Below are 17,485 nucleotides of genomic sequence, written 5' to 3'. Positions count from 1 at the left end.
CAACCAACTGGTGTATTAACTGCGGTGCCAAGTGATTTACATAGGTTAAAACCACAGTTTAAGCAAATACAAAATTAAGTTGGTCCAAAGGATATAATACATATTCTTCTAGTTCCTGGAAGCACTCCAGTTCCTCTCCCAATCAATTCACTTAGCTCTCCGCTGTGAAATAACAAAGAAACCACACACTGGCAGCATTTCCACATGAACGATCCATAAAGCGTGAGAGTACAAGAGTCTCACTGCATTCAGGTAAATAACAGCAAAAATAGCTCATTTTCAGGATTTCCTAATCCCAGGTATAAGTTAAGAGGATGACACCTCAAAAACAAGAACAAATTCTGCTGTCAGTGACATGGAATCTGATTAACAGCAAACAGTTACTTCCCAGTTCCCCTGGCTCTTTTCAAGCTAATCCAATACACTTTCCTAGTTAAGGAAAGGCCTTTCTCAGAGCTCCACAGTTTGGTAAATCTAACAGGAGAGGAGGAAAAGAAAAAGAAACAGATGTCATCAACAGGACTGGGACACAAGAACTCTGGGAGGTGACAAATAGATATTGGTGTCTCAAATAGAACAAGGCAGAAAGAAAAAGAGCAAGGAAAACCCCTGGAATCCTCAAATCCAAACAAGTTTACACAATAGCACACTAGTTCACAATGAATGTTCACAAAGAAAGTCAGAAAGTGCATTGGTGCTAGCTTATTTCTTAAAAGTTTTCACTTGTTGTATTTTTTTTCTTTAAATGACAATAGCTAGAATGCTTTTATTGCTAGATAACATTTCATTTATTTAAAAATAGATAACAATCTTGGAGAAAATTAACCCATATAGTTACAAAAATAAACACTCTTTAGAAGCATAATTCCTAAAAACGCATAAAAGTATTAATGAAAAAGTACAAAGTGTGTTTCACCACACAATGGGAAATAATCATAACACAACAACAATACAAAGTTTATACACCCTACACATGCGTCCTGCTTAGAAGCACCCTTAAAAGAAGCATCTTTCTTCTCTTAAACTACATAGAGACCTTGAGCTCCCGGTTTAGGTAGAACTAATACTGAAAGGCAGCTCATGAGAACATCCCCTTGAAGGCAAGATTAAAACATCTGTCAGTGCTATCACCAGAAATGACCAAAAATAGAATGAAACGTCTGGGTGGGCTTCCAAATAAGAAACAGAGTTTAAACTGATACATCCTTTCTGTTCTCATTTCCAGCAGGAGGAGTCAGAACACAAACTAGTGAGTCTGGAGGAAGCACTGAGAGTAAAGGAAAGAAATTCTCACTTCCTTACGTTCAAGAAACACGATCTGAAACTGCAGAGAACAATTTGGTGTCAAACACAAAAGGACTGATGGTGATCTCTGCTCTAGTTCACACTTATTGCTCCCATAATGAACTGACACCATGCAAACTACTAATTCTTGAGCACACGCACGTATCTCAGGGAAAAGGTAAAGGATTAGTTCTGGATGAAAACAAGCAGCTCCCTCCTTTCCCCTCTCTGTCAAGTACAAGAACTCAAAATACATGCAGAGGAGAGTCTACCTGACCCTCTGATCCGTGCCTTTGCCCCACAGGCACAGATCAGAGGGTGTGACTGCTGGAGTCCCCAGTCCTAGAGCTGCTCAAATTACTCTGGAAGCTGTTTTGCCCAAAGCAATCATGATTTGGATGAAACTGATGAAAGCTGCCTGTGCCCCTCCCTACCCTTTGGAATAACCTTCTGTATTACTGAAGATCAGCAAAGAACAAAATAAGCCTTCAGTGCACACGCAATCCCATAAACTAAACTGGGCACATTATGATGGTTTTTACATTATTCTTTGCTGCTCAGGTCCGTTAAAACAGTTGAGCAAGGCAAGTCCATAGCAAATGAAATCCAGCTATTGGAGAAGCTATCACAGTTCCAGTGGGTCAAACTGTTGTCACGTTCAAGTCACAAAGAATCTCCGCTGATTTTTCTAGTATTTTCAGATCTTCCAAACGCAGTGCTTCTACCAAAGTCAGCTGTTCTTTGAGGTTCCCTTTGTCCCTCTTCATCTGGGAAATCTGGAGTTTATACAGATGGAATGAAATTATTCAAAATTGAAATCACTTAATATAGGCCATGAACAGAAACTTTGCGGAAAGCTCATCTACCATAGGGATCCCAAGCAAATATGTAAAAGTACAGTGTTTTTTTATCTTTACGTAAAAGTTTTTGAAAAAGGATGGAACAATCATCATGTGGATAGGAAGCACGCTAAAAAGAGAGGAAGTGAAATGCATCAAGGCAAGTCTGCAACACTTTATATGCCTACTTTATTTAAGTCTGAGTTTGTTTTTTTTTTTAAGGGGTAACTTCAAGAAATGTATTGATAGTATAGGCAGAGAAAGGTTAAACATGATTCACTTGTTTACAGTGCTTTGTACAGTCCTGATGTTTTAGTCATTGCTAAGCAGTGCTGTACAGAGCCAAGGATGCCTCAGATTTTCAGCTTCTCATACTGTCCTGCCTGTCCTGCCAATAAGGGGGATGGGGGGGCCACAATTAGCTAGGAGGGAACAGAACCAGGACAGAAGACCTAAACTGGCCAAGGGGGTATTCCATATGCAAAGAACTACAGAACTGAGGGCAGTTGGCCAAGAGGCCTGCTGTTGTCTGAGGACTAGATGGACACTGAGCAGCAGGTAGTGAGCAACTGCTTTGCACATTGCCTGTTTTGTAAATGTACAGATATAAATATATGCAATTATTATTACTGTTATTTTTCTCTCTGTTTTCTGTCTTAGTAAATTGTTTTTATCTCAACCTATGAGTTCTATTTTTTTTTAAACCATCCTTTCCCCTAATCCATGTGGAGGTGGGGGGAGTTAGTGAAAAGCTGTGCAGTGTTTAGCTGCTTCCTGGGTTAAACCACAACATGCATAAGCCCTGTAACATGGTTTGTTTCTCTGCTGCAGCCACGAATTCTGCTGAGTAATTAATTCAGGGGTGTCAGTAACCCTGGTAACAAACCCTACACCACCCCACTGAAGTCAATTACTTCTCTCACTCCATTTTCAACCCTGAAAATTATCCTGCTGTACAATCATGCTAGGAGAGAAAATAGCCACCTGGTTCTTCTAGCCAAATTACCTGCAGAAGGACATGCTGTGTCTCCTCTATTAAAAAATGGCATATCTTTGTTGTTATATTCAAAGCCTGCTGTTCATTTCTGGCTGAAATTACATCACCAAGTAGCGTCCTCCTCCAGCAAGTACTAGAAACAAAATGTTTGAACGACATGTAATCACTTGCTGTATTCCACAACTGAATAATAAACACATGATTATATTAAGAATAACATCACTGGCATAAAGAAATGTAGGTTAACATATCTGAAAAAGGCACAGAGCATACAGATGAGACAAGCCAGAGTAAATGAAGGTTTAATCATCCAAAGCAGCAATTCCAGTCCTCCAACCTTATCCTTTCAGACAAAGTCAATCTGCACTTGGACCAATACTTTACTGCTCTGCCATGCTGCCACCAACTTCAGCAGCACCAGTTAGAAGTGCAAATTGTTCAACAACTTTGGCCCTAAAATTTCTGAAACAGTCTGTGGAACACAGATGCCAAAGAAATTAAGCAAGGTTGACAGTATTTAAAAGTTCCATCAAACCAAAAGAAAAATAGTCTGCTGTCAGAATCTTAAAGAAACATCTGGTTCTTGAAATAGAAGGGGAAAACAATGGGATGTGTATAGTGTTTAATACAACAAAGTCAAAGAACAAAGCAACAATTATGCAACGATTTTACAGTATATCTTAGTCTCTGACTTTCTTGTTTTCCCTTCTCACACGGAGTCAGTAAGATAGACACAGGAGATCCAGAACAATTGCTTCCAGTATCTTACAGGCAGCAAAGAACAAATAAAGGAAAATGACACATGCACGCTTTGTAAATGTTCTAAAAGGACTGAAACTTACAATTCATCCTCTCCAAGACTTAACACCTTGAGGGCCGTAAGTAGTCTCCAAGATGGTCCATCCCATCCAAAGGTCAAGTTTCTAAAAAGTCAGAAGCGCTGAGATGCAGAAAGTACAAGGTGTCTTCTACAACCTGATAGCTTTCTTCCTGACAGTTGTTAACAAGAGAACATCTACTCTACAGAACTAGAAGATTCACTGACTACCTTTACTCTGCTGCTAACCAAAGTTAGAAGGAAGACAGGCTGGACACTGAAGCCTATCTGAAGTTCTGACATTGGTATTAACCACTTGCATGTTCTCTCACATGCAGCAAGTAAACCACTTTGTTACACAAAAATGATTTTATGGTGGATTTTGATACCAGAAGCAAAATTTGACTCCCAGAAAAGCTGAAGAGTGAAAAAGAAAGCTCACATGGAAACAAAAATCTTTAGATACCTACTCTAACAGATCATGATCCTTTAGAATGGAAAGTTTTGCATTCTTCTGCTTATCCAGTGGGGGGGAATATTTTAGAAGAGTATCTGCATAGAAACAAATGTAAATGTTTATGTAAATCATATGCAGAAGAAACCACAATTCTCAATTCTGAAATGACACTTCAATTGTATTAGTCAATTAGCTAAAGAAGAAAAGTACTAAATTTAGAGGAACTTTAACATAATCAAAATGTATTTGGGAGGTGCTCACTGTGTCTCAAAAGGAATCAGCAACCTGTAGAATTGTATCCTAACAATGAAAATTAAGACTCAAACCAAAGTTATCAACAACTCTCAATAACTCCAGCTAGTGGGAACCAATGGCACAATTGAAGACATCCAGTTGTGGGAAGCTCTTAATAAATGCTGGTATGAATAACAATTTCACAAAAGGAAAATTTATGGAAAACACCTCCAATTTATAAACTCCAATCCTTGCATTCTATTCAGATCAAAGTGAGCTCTATTCCTGTTCTTAGAAATATATAGAAATATTTTGATAGTACTAAAATAAAAACACGACAACGCCTCAATATGCAGTATGCATAAATGTATACGCAAGCATGTAAACTTCTTCACTATCCTTTAGTTGTCCATTTCTAACCACACCTCCTGTTGAAGAAATTCTGCTCTCTTTTGATGTACCTTTCAATGTTAAGACAATCTATAAACCCAACCTGATGAGACATAAACACTGCTATGAGGGTTATCAATGGCAACAAATCCATATTCTAGTAGCAGTCGCTGATTATCATGAGGTCCATAGCAGATAAATACTTCTTCATGCTTCTTGCACTGTGAATTTGTCTGAATTTCATAGCTTCTTGACTGTTCATTAAATGCAGCCTTTACCTATGAGAAATTGAAAATAAAAAGTTTTACTCTAGGCAGGAAGACAGGGGGAACAGGAATCAGATCTTTAATATTAAAATCCAAAAAAATTAAGTACTTCTCTAATACTGAAGCAATAGGGTACAAACAAGTGTTTTAGATGTCTGAAAAGGCAACATATTTGGACAACTGCACCCTAAAATTACTCTTACAAATATGACTATGAAGAATGAAAATCAAAACCTTAGCATGGAGGATGTGCCATCCACTCTGCAGACTTATTACAGAAACCCCAAGTCTGCTAATAAAGACGGCTTCATGCAGATCAGACTACTCTTGTGCTGTCCCAGAAATATGCTGGCACACAGAATTTCATTTCTGCTATCAAGTGGAACTGCTCTATACACTTTCCTAAGACAACCCAGAAGCTTCAAGCCAGAGGTGAAGTAAAACAAGGACCGTGTAACATAAGATTTGCCCGAGGAGTTGAAGCCATGGGAAGAGAAGTAACGTTATGTTTCTTCCCAACTGGAAGCAAATTGCATCCAGTCACTGTGGGCTTTCCCTGTACCTCTGCTATACTGAATAACAGCCTCCAGGGCATATATGAACCATGCACACTTAGCTTGCAGGTGTCTTCCAGATATACAATTTCTCCACTATCTCTCTCTGGCCTCCAGACATTCCTTATCTCTCGCATAAATGCATACTGTATTTAGATAGTACACTCTTATATCAAGAAATTAAGTGATCTATTTTCAGTCTCTTACCTGAACATTTGGACTGTGGTTTAGCAAATCTAAATATGGTGCCAATGCATAAACATCTGGCTCACGAGAAAAGCATTCCCTCTGGGAATGTTTCATGTATATTGTTCTGGTATTAATAGTGCACCAAGCCCACTCTAGGGCAGTGTAGTTAAAAACAGTTGCTGTGTTCTCAGCAAACAAAGACTGCAGGGAAGAGAAAAAAGCCTTGGAAGACAAGTACAAGTCATGGACCATTGTTCTTTGCTCCTGAGCTTGCTTTCTTAAAGGTTCAGGAAGAAGTTGAACTACATCTTGTTCCAAACAAACTGGGCAAGTGTACGTCTTGGGTAAAACATCCAGATAAGGTTTCCACAGAGATTTCTCACCAGCGTGCTTCTCTGCTATTAAAAACGTGCACAGTGCTATCAAAGGAGATACAGGAGGCTTCCACCTATTAAAAAAAAATAAAATAAACCAGATATACAGAGGTGAGACAGGAAATTGATGCAGCAGTATTTTATCTCTCTTTTAGTTCTTTAAAAGGATATAAATAGCTTCTACTTTAAACTTCTTTGTAGTTAATCTCCAAGTCCTTTTGATGATTTCAAAGGGACTTCTGACTTAATTTTACTGAGAAGCTACAAAAGCTGGTTTGTGATACAAATTTCAGGTTCACCTTTTTCTCTCTGTTGGCTTTTTTTTAGGCCACATAACAAGTACTCAATACCCAGCATAGGCCTTTTTCCACACTTTCTAAAAGGCTGTGTCCATGTGACTGCTTTGCAGCCTCATTTTATTCTCCTTCTCTTTGAAATTCCCTAGAAGCCACTCATAACTGACATTTAGGTCTGAGCCAGACCTAGAGGCGAGATGCATTCAAGCCTGTACCATCCCTCCAAATCTGTACTCAAATCTCACTTCTTGAACATTCTGGATGCATGAAAGTTCACAAGAAACACTCACAAATCAGGGTAAGCAGTTATGTCCTACCACCACTTAAGATGATTCATCTACTAATCCAGAGGAAGGGACAGTTGAAAAAGTCTTGTTTTATTTTCTTGCCACAATATGTCACTTTTCACTTACTTTGTTATGTATTCTCCTAAACAGCTGTTAAGGACTGTGCTGGTGGTGACTAAGCATTTTTCAGGCAATGAAATAACTAGTTCTCCTGCCTTTGAGGAAAACAAGAACAAAACAAACAAACAAAAGAAAATAAATAATCAGTCAAACACACACACACAGAACAGTAAACATCAAGTATAAATGACTCATCTGCTATATGATTTATGCTATATGATTTTCCCAGAAAACAGTAATTCCAGGAACCAAACAGATGTGATTTTGAATTTAATGGAAACTGGCATGGTTTTATGACGGTCAAAGTCGAGGGAAAGAGGATGACTGCAACTAACAGGAACTTTCACCTGAAGAAAGTCAACTATTCACAGAGAGTTTGGTGCCTGGTTACTCAGCATCACCACTTGCTTTGTACTAAGATATACGAGGACTGCTCCAAAAGTAATTCCTCCAATTTTATCATGTTGGTCCACGATAACAGCAGCAGATGTTGGTGGTATGGAAGCAGAGCTTTGAACCTTCCACCAATATTCTGTTACATTTTGTTACCTGTGACAGACAGCAGCAGACGGGCAGTCTGATACAACAGCTTCTGGCATAGAAATGTGTATGAGGCAAAGGTGTATCAATGAATTTCTCCATGTGGAAAAAATTCTACCCACTGAATTTACCAATGCCTGCTGACTGTTTATGGAGACCAAATAGTGGATGTGAGCACAGTAAGGCAGTGGGTAATGTGTTTCAGCAGCGGTGCAAGTGGGTCACCTCTGCAGGTGCAGATTTTTAGGAGCATGGCACACAGGCTCTCGTTCGTTGCTGGTGAAAATGCAGAGCATAGTGCTGACTATGTTGAAAAGTATCTTGTTTTGTAGATGAGAATTTACTCTATCAAATAGTGTTACTGTGATCTTCTCCCAGGAGCAAGGAAGTCAACTGCAGCCGGTGCAAAAGAAGCTATGCAAGCCAATGACTAAAGGAGAAGGCACACAGCAGGAAATGACTCCTGGCGTAAGTCAGCCAATTTTTGCCTTTAACAGAAACACAAGGCTGCATATTGAATCACTGTTGATGAGTATGATAATGTTTTCAGCCAACAAGTCCTCAGAGTACATGCGATATAATTTTACAGATAAGCTTGAACTACAGTTTCTGGTATTAGCCTAGAAATTGCATTCAGAACAAGGACTGCAAGCATCTTGTCTGGAATTTTGAGTTTCTTGGTTACAAAAGTCACTACATATCAATGATTCTAGAATATGAATCAATATTACAAACCTGAAGAGCTTTTGTTGTCATCAGTCCTCTTCCTGTACCTAAAGTAGGAACAAAGAGGATGCTTAGAGTAAAGTACAGGAGATAGTGGTAAATTGCAATAAATGAACAAGCCTTGGAGGAAAAATTCCAAAAGAACATACATACCATTACAAATAATAAAAAAGCAATAATAGATTGTTACAGATATACATCTCATTTCTTTTTTCTCTGATGCTCTCTTTACTTTTCTGCTATTTTTCATGACCTGGTGAAAGCCCTTCTCCTGCACCCCTGCAACTTCTCCAGATCTAGCAATTCTCACTTTCTGTTTTCCATTTTTTTCTTCAAACACATCTTTCGTCATTGGCTCTTGTTTCTGCTTTCAGAGTTTGAACTAAATTTTACAATTTCTATTCCCAATATTTTTCTCTGATTCATACTATCATCTCTACTCACTCTTTAATAATGCAAAAGTTTTTGAAACACTACCTAATTAAAGAGAAAAAATATGAGTAAATATATTTACTGCAAACAGCAGTAAGTTAATCCAACCTCTAAAATCATTTACTTGTCTGTTTCACTAGAGATGCTGATCTTCCATGGAAGAATAAAAGATAAAGAAATGATTCCAAGGTTGTGTTCTAATACTGCAAACACTCAAATACTGCTCCTCTTGAAAACTTACTCTTAGCACTTAATGAGTATCTTTATTTAAGAAACAATGAACAGTTCATGTTAAATAACATTCACATGCATTTGCAAAAAGTCTTTAGAGGACTAAGGGTAAGGGGCTCTTTTTCCTGATGCTAGCCATGTATGGGGCTCAAAACAGAAGCAGGAATCCAACACTCTAATTAGAATCAAACAAGATATAAGGACCATCAATAAATCATTAAAACATTACCCCAAAACTGTGCTGGCCTTAAACTACTGTCTCCAAATCCTCTGACTTTGAGCCACTTCTTAAGTTTAATGTATTCCAGTTCGTGACTGCAGTTGACTAAAAATGAAAAAGAATAGATGAATGCTATAAAATAGTACCTTATTTTTAAACAAAAGAAACTAAATATTTTAAACACTACATTTTGGACTTCTTAGAGTAGTGTAATAGAATAGCAAGTAAGGCTCTTCTCAAACTAGTTTACTAAGCAGTGGGGCTCTTGGCACTGGGAACTCTCTGAACTAGTGGGTTCATTCAACATATTCAAGGGGAAAGAATGTGAGAAAAAATACTTTCCAGTGCTCAAAAAACAAAGCTGACAACATTCACCATATTCTGACTGGAACTGTAAACTAACATTGAAAAAATTAATGTTTATGAATGTTGTTTTCAAAGCACAAAGGTGTTTGTGAAATCATAAAACAATACTTAGGCAAATGATTGTGTTATTATTTAGCATTACTTTCAGAGTTAGTACCTCCATATGTAAATCTCTGCAAGTGTTTTCTTCTTCTCTTTCGACTTGTCCGGCCTCTGCTTTTCTTCATATTAACAAACTGATTTTTCCTTATGTGGGCTGTCTGAATTAAAAATATTATATATTTCAAAAATGTGTAACGACCCTTTCAAGCGTTGTTTCTTTCCATAGAATCAAAGAACCATGAGGGTTGGAGAAGACCACCAAGGTCACCTAATCTAACGGTCAGCCCACCCCCACCATGCCCACTGATCACATCCCTCAGTGCCACATCCACACGGCTCTTGGACACCTCCAGGGATGGTGACTGCACCACCTCCCTGGGCAGCCTGTGCCACTGCCTCACTGCTCTTGTTCCCAGTATCCAACATAAAGCTCCCCTTGCACTAACTGGAGGCCATTCCTTCTCATTCTGTCACTGTAACGTGGGAGAAGAGGCCAACCCCCAACTCACCAAAACCTGTTTTCAGGTGGCTGTAGAGAGCAATTAAGGTCTTCCCTGAGCTTCTTCTTGTCCTGACTGAACGCACACTACAAGGCCACAAGCAAGGCCGCAAACGAACACGAGTAATGGCCGTACAGCACCGACTGGTTACAACTGGGGAATCCCGCTTCCCTCTGGCTCCCGATCCCCCCACCCTGAAAGCGTGACGAGAGAGACAGCAGAGACGAGCATCCACCTTCCAGCAGACCCACGGGACGCACCTGGGAAAGAAAAGGAACAAACCCCAGTACCGCTGCCGAGAGCGACCCGCCCCAGCCGCCGCGGGAGGCGGGGCCGCCCGCCGCCATTTTAGGTGCGGCCGCGTTACCGTTGCTGTGGGTCGGGCTAGTTGTCCCTGCGCTGGGTTGAGGAGCGGGGGAAGGTGCGTGGTGCTGGACGTGGGCTCTCTGGTTTTTACAGCGGTAGGGTCTGTCTGTCCGGCCCTTGGGGAGGTTGTGGGGTGGCTGGCTGGCGGGCGGTTGTCCGGCGAATTCAGCGCTGTGTGTGGGGTCTTGGGGGCTGGTTTAAGTTTCTTCCCCGAGAGATGGCGGCTCCGGGTTGGCTACGAGCCTGTTCTGGAAGGGAAACGGCAGTTCAGTCTGAAGTGAGCACACCCTTTTACTGAGCCCTTGTTTATCGACTTGGGTTGCCTCGGTGCTCGAGCTGATGCAGCTGGCTGCCCTCGCGAGGAGGTGGTGTTCCTGTGAGGTGGATGTGCCAGGTGCCCTCCTATTAGCAGCAGACATTGCTCTGCAGAGCACTTAGTGGTGGGGATGCTTGGGCTGTCTGTACTACGTTAACACCTAGTGCATTTCTTTGCCAAAGCCTCGTGCTGCTTCAGCAAATTAATGCCCGTTTATAACATGGGATTATGTAACTCCAAGTGGAGTTCTGAATAGAATTTGTAAGGTAAAAAGACTCTAGTTCGTTTTTTAGATATGCATTTCTGTCATGTCACCTGACTCCCCACAGCAGGGAATGAATCTGGGTGGTCTTTAAGGCCCTTTCCAACGCAAGCTGCTCTGTGATTCCCTATAACTTTTCTCTTTGCTGTCTGTAGTGACTGTTGCTTTGGTATACTCCCAAAGAAGACAATGTCCAGTGTGGCTGTGGTGACTGGCTCCAACAAAGGGATCGGACTTGCAATTGTGCGGGATCTGTGTAAGCAGTTCAAGGGGGATGTGTACCTTACTTCCCGAGATCCTGGCCGTGGCCAGGAAGCAGTGGCAAAGCTCCGAGAGGAAGGGCTGCATCCACTCTTCCACCAGCTGGATATTGATGATCCGCAGAGCATCAGAGCTTTGCGGGACTTCCTGAAGGAGAAGTATGGAGGTCTGAACGTGCTGATTAACAATGCAGGGATTGCTTTCAAAGGTAGGAGTTTGGGATACTCACAGATACTCAAAAGTAGGCTGTTTGGGATACTCATATTAATCCTGTGTGGTATAATGTGGTGAAGTATAATTTATGCAGCAAGAGTTTTGTGGAGTCATTTCTAATATGGAATTTCTGGGCTGTTGTTTGACTGAGTAGGCTGCCTGCCATCTCAGGGATGACAAGAGGAAAGCATGAAATGACTCTTCCTCTGGCACCTGCTGTGTTAACAGTGTGTGTGAGGATGCTTCCCTGGGTTATTTTATTTGCATCACATATTAAACCTGGAGTATTTTCATGTTTTGAGTTGGGTTGGTTGCCTCAGTGCTTTTGTGTTCCGTCAGGCCCATAGTAGCCCATTATCTGTATGAATGCCATCTATGTTATTTTGGGGTATTGTTTTCTCTCATCTGCAACCTTCATACTTTGCTCTATGCTCAAAGGTACAGGATGATAAAAGAGTACCTTTGATCTGAGTGCTTTTGTTATTTAACTTTCTCAGGCCAATTAACCTAAATCTTGGTGTGTTGAGTAGGAGTTGAATCCTTTCATCTCCTCTGGAGTGGGAAGGCAGTGAAGGTGAGGATGGCATAACAGTAGTAAGGTAGGAGAGTGCATTCCACTTGTAGATGATTTTCAGTGATTTTTTCATAAGCAACTTAGCTCCAAATAGAGCAGATCACAAGCATGACTACTAGCTCATTTCTCTGCCATTACAAACTTGCTCAGTGTGTGTCTTCTGGACTTCTTAAAAGTAACTTTTCATATTTATTTACAAAGACATACTGTATCTGAACAGTGTAATATAAGTGCTCATACTCCTGTTCACAATGTGAGTTGAGGCAGCCTGTCAGGTAGTGCAGATCAAACCTCACTCGCTGCTGAATTCCCAGCTTCTTGTGTAGTGGGAATGTAGCAGCGGTGTTCTGAAGTTCAATCAGCTGCTGTATTTTGTTTGATATTCTATACACAATAACAGAATGGCTTGGACTGAAGCCAGCCCCAACCCCCTGCTGAGGGCAGGGCTGCCCCCCAGCAGCTCAGGCTGCCCAAGGCCCCACCCAGCCTGGCCTTGAACACTCCCAGGGATGGGGCACCACAGCTTTTCCAGGCAGCCTGTGCTGGGGCCTCACCACTCTCTTGTTGGAATACTTCTCCTGACATCTAACCTAAATCTCCCCTTGTTTTGTGTTAATCATCTACTAAATAAGGGGCAGATATTAATATAATGTGAGTGCATCTGGAACTGTGGACAAATAGGTGCTGAAATCTTACAGCAGTGGTTAAAAGATTTTTATCTCAGTCCAAATAGATAATGCAGAAACCTTGCAGATACTCAGAATGGCATTGCTTTAATTCATAATGAGATCCTTAGCTCAACCTGCTGGTGTCAGTGGGTTCGAACTAGACTGGGCTGTAACTGAGGTGTAGTGTGTGTTGTTGCTGGCTTCTCAGCAGCTTGGCCTTCACCAGGTTAACAGCACTGTAGCAAGATTTTCTGCAAGTCGTGTGATGCATCATGAACTTACTGTTGTGTACTCACTTAGGATATAAAACACTCATTTAGTTTGGAGAAAATCTTGAGATCATCAAGTCCAGCTATCAACCACTACCAAGGCCAGCACTAAACCATATCTCTAAGTACCATGTCCACAAGTAGGTAACAACAATGTGCACAGTGAAGTTTCTGTTGTATTCGTTTTAACATGGTAGATTTTTCTGTTTAGAAGTTGTTTCCAGTTGCTCTGCCTTGACTTCATGCTTACAGCTTACTGTGAGCCAGCAGTAGGTCACATAGTCAAAAACTGTAATAGAGAAGCTGTTTATAACTGGTGTTGCATTAAGTATCTACTGCAAAGGATAGAGAGTTTAATTCCTATGTAATCACTGTGATGCATATCTCATATTTCAGCATTTGTACTGAAGCTTGCCTTGCTAGGTTTTTGCTGACATCCCTGACTTGATGCTTTCTTCATTAAAGTACTGTTTGTTATTGCTGTTAAAGATTAACGACTTATTGCCTTTTGGTACTGTGCTATGCATAGTACAAAATCCTTATTTCATAAAAGGCCATTTCTCTGTGGACTGACCTACATTCTGGATGAGCATCTCTGAAAGCAGTGACCTGCTGCTGCTTTTTGGAATTTACATAGGTCTGAGCTATGGAAAGAAGTGAAGACCTTCTTCATCTGTATAGGTGGCCTTTATCACTGCTGAAATTAGGCCTGTGGCAGATCAGGAGTACTGTCTCTTCTGCTTGTTTCCCTGCAAAGTAGAGGTTGGGTAGCATGTAGCTTACTGCTAAGCCAGGTTGTCAGCTAATGGCATATCCTACCCCATTTTTGTTAGTGGCATGCTGTCAGTTCTGTCTGAAATCGCAGCCTTAAGTGCAGTTCAGTGGTTGGCATAAGATTACCTGTGTCAGTTCCCTACTTCTCTGAACTGCTATTTCCCATTATTTTACTTCTGTGAGCACTTTGATTTGACACTTGTACTTATCATAGGTTGTTGTTGTTTTTTTTCGGACTGTACCAAATGTTATTCTTGTATTCTTATAAAATCTTTTACAACGTGTGTTACTGATCTGACCAGGTGAGAACCTGAAAGATGAGGTGACAGATGAGTTAGGCTATGGAAGCTGTTGGCTGCCTTAGTTTTGAATGTGAAAGCTGGGGGTGTAGTCTAACTTATGCATTTTCAGTGGCAGTACCCTAGATTCAGGGTCTCCTTCCCTTTTAATTGTCTTCCTCCCCACACTAACAGGCTAGTGACAAAGTGCTATGCTGTGTGACGCCTCTTAACTGTGGTGTCAGTGGCAGCCCCATTCTTTGATGGGAATAGGTAAGTCAGTGGATTGGTTAGGCAGCTGTAAGATAAACTGATGTGGTTTTCTGTTTGTACCGTAACTTTCCTTCAACAGTGGTATAATTCTGATATTTTTCTCTTTGTTTTTCTTCCTGTCCTTTGCTACCACCACTTAAAAAGTTGCTGACAAAACACCATTTTCAGTCCAAGCGGAGGTTACACTGAAGACAAACTTCTTTGGAACCAGGAATGTTTGCACAGAATTGCTGCCACTTATGAAACCTTATGGTAAGTATAACGTAACAAGTAGATAAATAGTTTTATATGACTCTTGGTGCTTATTAAATAGTGAAATCCTATCATGTCTTGAAGCACTGTGCCCAACAAGTAACCAAATTTGATGTCTGAATTGTTGTGAACTAGCAAGAGAAAAAGAGGAAAATGAACAACTTTGGTACAGATGAGTGAACTATTGATTCATCTGGCTCATTCCTGTGTACTGAAATGCTGGGAGAGAAAAAGCTTACTGCAGCTTTGCATGCTGGGATTTGTGTTCTGGAAACAAGCTGATGGTCTCAATGCATTAGCAACTAGATTTGCTTTTGTTTAATTCTGCATTATTCTGGCATTTGGACTGCATTCTTCAAGATGTTGCAAAACTGGGAATGTTTTCCACCGAGACATTAAGACCTAGAATTCAGTGTTGAGCTTTTGCAGATTAACATTACATATTTTTGTAATGAAATTCACTGCAAATGCTGAGTATAAACTGGATTGTGATTTTCTAGCTGTTTGTAACTCAAGTTCTTAGTAAATTCACATAAAAAAATTTACAGGCATTTGTTTCAGAGAACACACAGCAGGCTTGAATTTTGAGTTTTAGTGTGTATGGATATAATGAGTGTTTATTCTCTTTTTAACAGGTAGAGTGGTGAATGTCTCTAGCATGGTATCTCTCTCAGCTCTGGGGAGCTGTAGTCAGGAACTGCAGAAGAAGTTCCGCAGCGACACAATCACTGAAGATGAGTTAGTGGAGCTCATGACAAAGTTTGTGGAAGATACTAAGAAAAGTGTGCATGACAAAGAAGGCTGGCCAAATACTGCTTATGGGGTATCCAAAATTGGTGTCACTGTCTTGTCCAGGATTCAAGCCCGGATGTTAAATGAGAAAAGGAAAGGTGACCACATCCTTCTCAATGCCTGCTGCCCTGGATGGGTGAGAACAGACATGGCAGGTCCAAATGCCACTAAATCCCCAGAGGAAGGGGCTGACACCCCTGTTTACTTAGCCCTTCTGCCTTCTAATGCTGATGGTCCTCATGGCCAGTTCGTTAGTGACAGAACTGTTCGAACCTGGTAAACTTAATGTCTCTGGACCCTTGCAAGTGGTAACATGGCTGTGAATTAGCTTGTGCCTTGGAGCAATTTGATCCTGTCCACTTTAGTACTGGGTCTTTTATGTAGTGAGGGCTACAGTTAACTGTGTTTCTCTAATGTTTTGTCTATACTATGGTACTTCCAAGCAACATCTGTTGGCCTGTTTGCAACATTGACTGGGTAGCCTGACTTTTGATTTGTGGGGTGTTCCAGCTTAGTTAACACCAGTTGGCTTGGTGTTACCCTAATACAGGGGTGCCTGACCTTGTTTCAGAAGAGATTAGACTTAGGGAAATCATTGCCAGCCCTTTTTCCTGTAAGAGAGCCTGCAGTTCTCTCATATACGGGGCTCATATGAGGAGACAGATGCCTTATGCTTTCTTGATGCAGTGGATCTTTTTGGGGGGACCACAGTTGCTTCTTAAGATTGTATGGGATTTCTACGTGGAGAGAGGATTTTCCATAGGGTTACAGTCTAACCATTTTGGGGTTGGGGGAGCGAATCAGATTCAAACTGAATCACTGTTGTATAGAGATTGCTTACTGTTATAAAATGGAATCAAGTGAAAATAAGAACAGTTGTGATATATCATTAATAGGAAAAATTACCCAGCTGGCTTTATTAATATGCATGTCAATAAATGATTACTTAAGGTATACAACTGTCTTATTCTGATTTTAAAGATCTATGTTGAGATTATGCTTTTATTTTCTAAATTCAAGTCTGTAATGGAAGTGTGTGATGTTCAGAATATATGGCAACAAACTACAGAACTGGTCAAGCAAACATCTTGACTTCTGCAGGACTTCAGTTTCATTTATTGCACAACCCGAAGTTTTCTTACTCAGAACCCAGATTAAACGCCCTCTATGTAGTGGAGAAAATGAACTGAGAATTATCACAGCTTAAAAAAAAAGTGAAGAGGCTCTTCAAGCAAAATGGCATGTAGAGGAAGCAGCGGTGACATGGAGAACACACTTTTAATAGTAGGTCATTGCATTTCAAATGCTCAGCTTTGAAAGGTAGAGCTACGAGTCAGCCTCTGGGCAGTGGGGTAACTGGTTGCTGCTGGAAGCAGTGGGGTGGGTTTTGATCACAGCCAGGCACTAAGCTCTTGTCCTTCTCCATAATGTCCTGGTTTCAGATAGCATGACAGCTACAGCTGGGGTCTCAAAGACCCTACTTGCCCTGTGTTTCCTGCAGGGCAGGGGGTGCATGTGGCTGCTATACAGGAAGAGGATGCCACCTTCTTCAATGCTGAGAGACTGAAAGAGCTGTGGAAAACTGCAAATCTCATTAGGCATGAAAAAACAGCAATAGCCCTCTTAATTCTTAATTGTCAGGCAGCAAGACAATGGCTAAGTGGCCTAGCTAACTGGGTTTTACACTGGCTTTCTATGGCTTCTGTTCAGGGAAGTATTAAGTTAGAAGACCTTGAGCACAGTATGTGTTCTTTTAGTAATCACATAGCAGCACAGGACAAAGCTGGGAGTACTTGTCTTTTACAGATACAGTAGCTATTGTATTGTTTTCTTTAATATGGAAATATTGCTGTGAGTCAAGCCCCAGATCTAGTTGAATAGGGTGAGTGGTGCCCTCCAAAATTCTCATGCTGATATATTCTCTACAAAGAAAAACATCTGAGGCCTGATGCTTCAGGGCAGCAAA

General features: G+C 40.8%; 2 protein-coding genes across 4 annotated transcripts; one reads left to right on the top strand and one right to left on the bottom strand.

The window, feature by feature from the left end:
- Nucleotides 1-1,322: 1,322 nt before the first annotated feature.
- Nucleotides 1,323-10,300, bottom strand: SETD4 (SET domain containing 4). Its single transcript, XM_065741702.1, has 11 exons — nucleotides 10,231-10,300; nucleotides 9,777-9,879; nucleotides 9,263-9,358; nucleotides 8,380-8,417; nucleotides 7,111-7,199; nucleotides 6,046-6,475; nucleotides 5,122-5,296; nucleotides 4,408-4,489; nucleotides 3,963-4,043; nucleotides 3,130-3,253; nucleotides 1,323-2,060 (listed from the first exon to the last, which is right to left on the bottom strand). The coding sequence occupies exons 2-11, from the start codon at nucleotides 9,844-9,846 to the stop codon at nucleotides 1,926-1,928; spliced, it is 1,320 nt and encodes a 439-aa protein (XP_065597774.1). The 5' UTR covers nucleotides 9,847-9,879; nucleotides 10,231-10,300; the 3' UTR covers nucleotides 1,323-1,925.
- A 252-nt stretch (nucleotides 10,301-10,552) lies between these two features.
- LOC136051969 (carbonyl reductase [NADPH] 1-like) lies at nucleotides 10,553-16,516 on the top strand. 3 transcript variants are annotated; one of them, XM_065741701.1, is made up of 4 exons: nucleotides 10,553-10,573; nucleotides 11,321-11,634; nucleotides 14,620-14,727; nucleotides 15,363-16,516. In XM_065741701.1, the coding sequence occupies exons 2-4, from the start codon at nucleotides 11,355-11,357 to the stop codon at nucleotides 15,797-15,799; spliced, it is 825 nt and encodes a 274-aa protein (XP_065597773.1). In that variant the 5' UTR covers nucleotides 10,553-10,573; nucleotides 11,321-11,354; the 3' UTR covers nucleotides 15,800-16,516. The 3 variants fall into 3 exon arrangements, with proteins under 3 accessions (XP_065597773.1, XP_065597771.1, XP_065597772.1); XM_065741699.1 differs by having other exon boundaries at nucleotides 10,564-10,642; XM_065741700.1 differs by lacking the exon at nucleotides 10,553-10,573 and adding an exon at nucleotides 10,662-10,682.
- The last annotated feature ends 969 nt before the right edge of the window (nucleotides 16,517-17,485 follow it).

This window comes from Cyrtonyx montezumae, unplaced genomic scaffold (genome assembly GCF_038088225.1).
Source record: "Cyrtonyx montezumae isolate F1298 unplaced genomic scaffold, pur_monq_1.0 scaffold_3, whole genome shotgun sequence".
Taxonomy (NCBI): domain Eukaryota; kingdom Metazoa; phylum Chordata; class Aves; order Galliformes; family Odontophoridae; genus Cyrtonyx; species Cyrtonyx montezumae.
Note: the sequence above shows the minus strand (reverse complement) of the source record. Positions and strands in the feature narration are given on the sequence as shown.

Coding starts and splice junctions, on each gene's coding strand:
- SETD4 (XM_065741702.1), bottom strand. CDS start 9,846: ATGAAGAAAAGCAGAGGCCGGACAAGTCGAAAGAGAAGAAGAAAACAC. Junction 3,254..3,962: donor AGTCTTGGAGAGGATGAATT/GTAAGTTTCAGT, acceptor TTTTGTTTCTAG/TACTTGCTGGAGGAGGACGC. Junction 2,061..3,129: donor CACAGCATGTCCTTCTGCAG/GTAATTTGGCTA, acceptor TATAAACTCCAG/ATTTCCCAGATGAAGAGGGA.
- LOC136051969 (XM_065741701.1), top strand. CDS start 11,355: ATGTCCAGTGTGGCTGTGGTGACTGGCTCCAACAAAGGGATCGGACTT. Junction 11,635..14,619: donor TGCAGGGATTGCTTTCAAAG/GTAGGAGTTTGG, acceptor CCACTTAAAAAG/TTGCTGACAAAACACCATTT. Junction 14,728..15,362: donor GCCACTTATGAAACCTTATG/GTAAGTATAACG, acceptor TCTTTTTAACAG/GTAGAGTGGTGAATGTCTCT.